The 3,096-nt window shown below is 34.9% G+C and overlaps 1 protein-coding gene across 1 annotated transcript in view; it reads right to left on the bottom strand.

The window, feature by feature from the left end:
• Positions 1–294: 294 nt before the first annotated feature.
• Positions 295–3,096, bottom strand: part of LOC107101936 (tetraspanin-15-like) — a gene marked incomplete at its 5' end in the record, with an annotated part of 30,322 nt that continues 27,520 nt past the window's right edge. Inside the window, one exon of the mRNA XM_015401027.1 lies at positions 295–1,350. Coding sequence (XP_015256513.1) covers positions 1,015–1,350 — 336 coding nt within the window. The remainder of the gene's footprint in view (positions 1,351–3,096) is intronic.

The raw sequence follows: 3,096 nt of genomic DNA, 5'->3' as shown, positions 1-3,096 counted from the left end.
CTGATCTGCGAGTGAAACCTTGAAAGCTCGCGAGATCAGGATGGTCTCACGAGGCTAGCACATCACAGGAGTTGATTCAGCTGAAGCTAAAATTAGAGGCTGATGAAAACGATGTAATGGATGTAAATGATAATAATTAATTGGTTCTAACGGCTTTAAAAAGCCTTAAATGGAAGTGATGTTGGTTCCCATGATGGATGTTCACCTCTCATTTGGACTAAAAGTGTTCTGGATGAAAATAGGCAAAACTGCTAAAACATCTCATGATTAAATGAATCGAGGAATGAAACCAGTAGACAAAGTCAGCTTTAATGACAAGAACAGTTGTGTTTATACAAGGCAGGAGCTGGAAGGAAATTAAAACAATGCAACTCATACAAAACCCGTCCGTTTGGTCCGGACCGGTTTGTCATGTGGATAATGTCTTAGGAATCCCTTTGAGGAATAAAAACAGTATTATTATTCAAATTGGAAAAAAAACTCCATTATAGAGTTTTTTATGATTTCATATAAAGTACAAAACATGCATCCCATGTTATTTCACAAATATCAGTCTTACAACGTACAGTGATTGCACAAAATAATATTAAAATCATGATAAAGAACATGACAGGAACCGTAGAAATCCGTCACAGACGCTACACGCAAGACACACCTGGCTAGTCCTATTCCCACCACGAAACGCAACCATTAATTTATTTATACAACAAAACAGGTTCATCCTCTGACTACTGGGCTACTTTCAAATAGCCTGAGGTAAGCTTTTAGCACATGAGCCGTCGCTCAGTCAAGGCTTAGAAAGATATGAAATGACGGATAAAAAATAAATAAATCAAAGGAATTTTCTGTTTAAAATTAATTCAAAGTGCGAAGTTGTTCTGATCCCCGCTTACTGGATCACTTACCTTCAACATGGAGTAGTGCAACGAAACCTAAACAAATGTAATCAATCACAACCACAAATAAAAAAGAAGGCAGAAACGTAAAAGGCAAAAACCGTCTGGAGGCGACCGCTCAGTGCTCCCTCTTCTGCTTCCGGCCCACGTCCACCTCGTCCAGGCCGCTGGCCGACCTGGACTGCTGCAGTTCTCTCAGCTGGGCGTGGGTGCGAGGCGGCTGCTTCTTCAGCTTCTGCAGGTGAATGTCAATGGGGTCGAGCTCGGGCTCAGAGGCGGGGACCGGCAGGTAGCCGCCGTCCCTGGGCAGGCACAGGCACCAGCCGGCGCCGGCCAGGTCCAGCTCGCTGTACTCGAACTCGGACTTCTTCAGCTTGAAGTCCACCATGTCGGCCGACTGGCTCATGTCCACCAGGAGGTTCCAGAAGACGCAGCTCAGGATGATGCCCAGCAGCTGCAGGAGGGGGAACACAATCGCTCAGCCCTGGAATCTCATCTATAGATTCAGATTTTATTTCAGAAACATTAAAGCTGTTCGTCAAAAACGCAAAACACGGTTCTTGGCAGCTGATGTCATGAACCTTCAGTCACAGTGAACCGAGGAGAAAATAACGGCACTATTATAGAGCAAAGTTCATGTCATATTTTGACATTATGAGCTAATTTCCTGTATTTATCTTCATTTATTTATGTGAGATGAGCCTTTTAAATTTTCCCTTTTCTCCCTGATTCTGTTCTTTAAAAAGATGCTTCTGCTTCTAAAACATGTTGAGATTATAATCCAGGTACGGCGGAGTATTAGGGCCACGCTACAGATACATTTTTCACAATAAAGTCACAATAATACAAGAATAAAGTCGCAACATTATCACAATTAAGTTGTAATATAATGAGAATAAATTTGCAACATTATCACAATAAAGTCGCAATGTTATGAGAATAAAGTCGTAACATTATCACAATAAAGTCGTAGTATTATGAGAATAAATTTGCAACATTAGAATAAAGTCGCAATGTTATGAGAATAAAGTCGTAACATTATCACAATAAAGTCTAAATATTATGAGAATAAATTTGCAAAATTATTTGAAGTCGCAATGTTATGAGAATAAAGTCGTAACATTATCACAATAAAGTCGCAATGTTATGAGAATAAATTCGCAACATTACCACAATAAAGTCGTTATATTATGAGAATAAATTTGCAACATTACCACAATACAGTTGTAATATTATGAGATTAAATTCGCAACATTTTCACAATAAAGTTGTAATATTATGAGAATAAAGTCGTAACATTATCACAATAAAGGCGTAACATTATCACAATAAAGTCGTAATATTATGAGAATAAATTCGCAACATTATTAGAATAAAGTCGTAACATTATGAGATTAAATTCGCAACATTTTCACAACAAAGTTGTAATATTATGAGAATAAAGTCGTAACATTATCACAATAACGTCGTAACATTATCACAATAAAGTCGAAATATTATGAGAATAAATTCGCAACATTATTAGAATAAAGTAGTAACATTATGAGATTAAATTCGCAACATTTTCACAATAAAGTTGTAATATTATGAGAATAAATTTGCAACATTATCACAATAAAGTCGTAGTATTAGAATAAATTTCCAACATTAGAATGAAGTCATAATATTATGAGATTAAATTTTCAACATTATCACAATAAAGTTGTAATATTATGAGAATAAATTCATAACATTATTAGTCATTATAAAGTCGTAACATGAGAATACATTTGCAACATTATCACAATAAAGTTGTAATATTATGAGAATAAATTTGCAACATTATCACAAAGTCGTAATATGAGAATAAATTTCAAACATTATTAGAATAAAGTCGTAATATTATGAGATTAAATTTGCAACATTATCACAATAAAGTCGTAATATTATGAGAATAAATCCGCAACATTAGAATAAAGACGTAATAATATGAGATTAAATTCGCAACATTTTCACAATAAAGTTGTAATATAATGAGAATAAAGTCGTAATATAATGAGAATAAAGTCGTAATATAATGAGAATAAAGTCGTCACATTTTCACAATAAAGTCGTAATATTATGAGAATAAAGTCGTAACATTATTACAATAAAGTCGTAATATTATGAGAATAAAGTCGTAACATTATTACAATAAAGTCGTAATATTATGAGAATAGTC

The sequence above is a fragment of the Cyprinodon variegatus genome, unplaced genomic scaffold, assembly GCF_000732505.1.
Source record: "Cyprinodon variegatus isolate N-32 unplaced genomic scaffold, C_variegatus-1.0 Scaffold1174, whole genome shotgun sequence".
NCBI classification, from domain to species: Eukaryota; Metazoa; Chordata; class Actinopteri; order Cyprinodontiformes; family Cyprinodontidae; genus Cyprinodon; species Cyprinodon variegatus.
The sequence above is the reverse complement of the archived record's forward strand: the minus strand, read 5'-3'. Positions and strand labels throughout refer to the sequence as shown.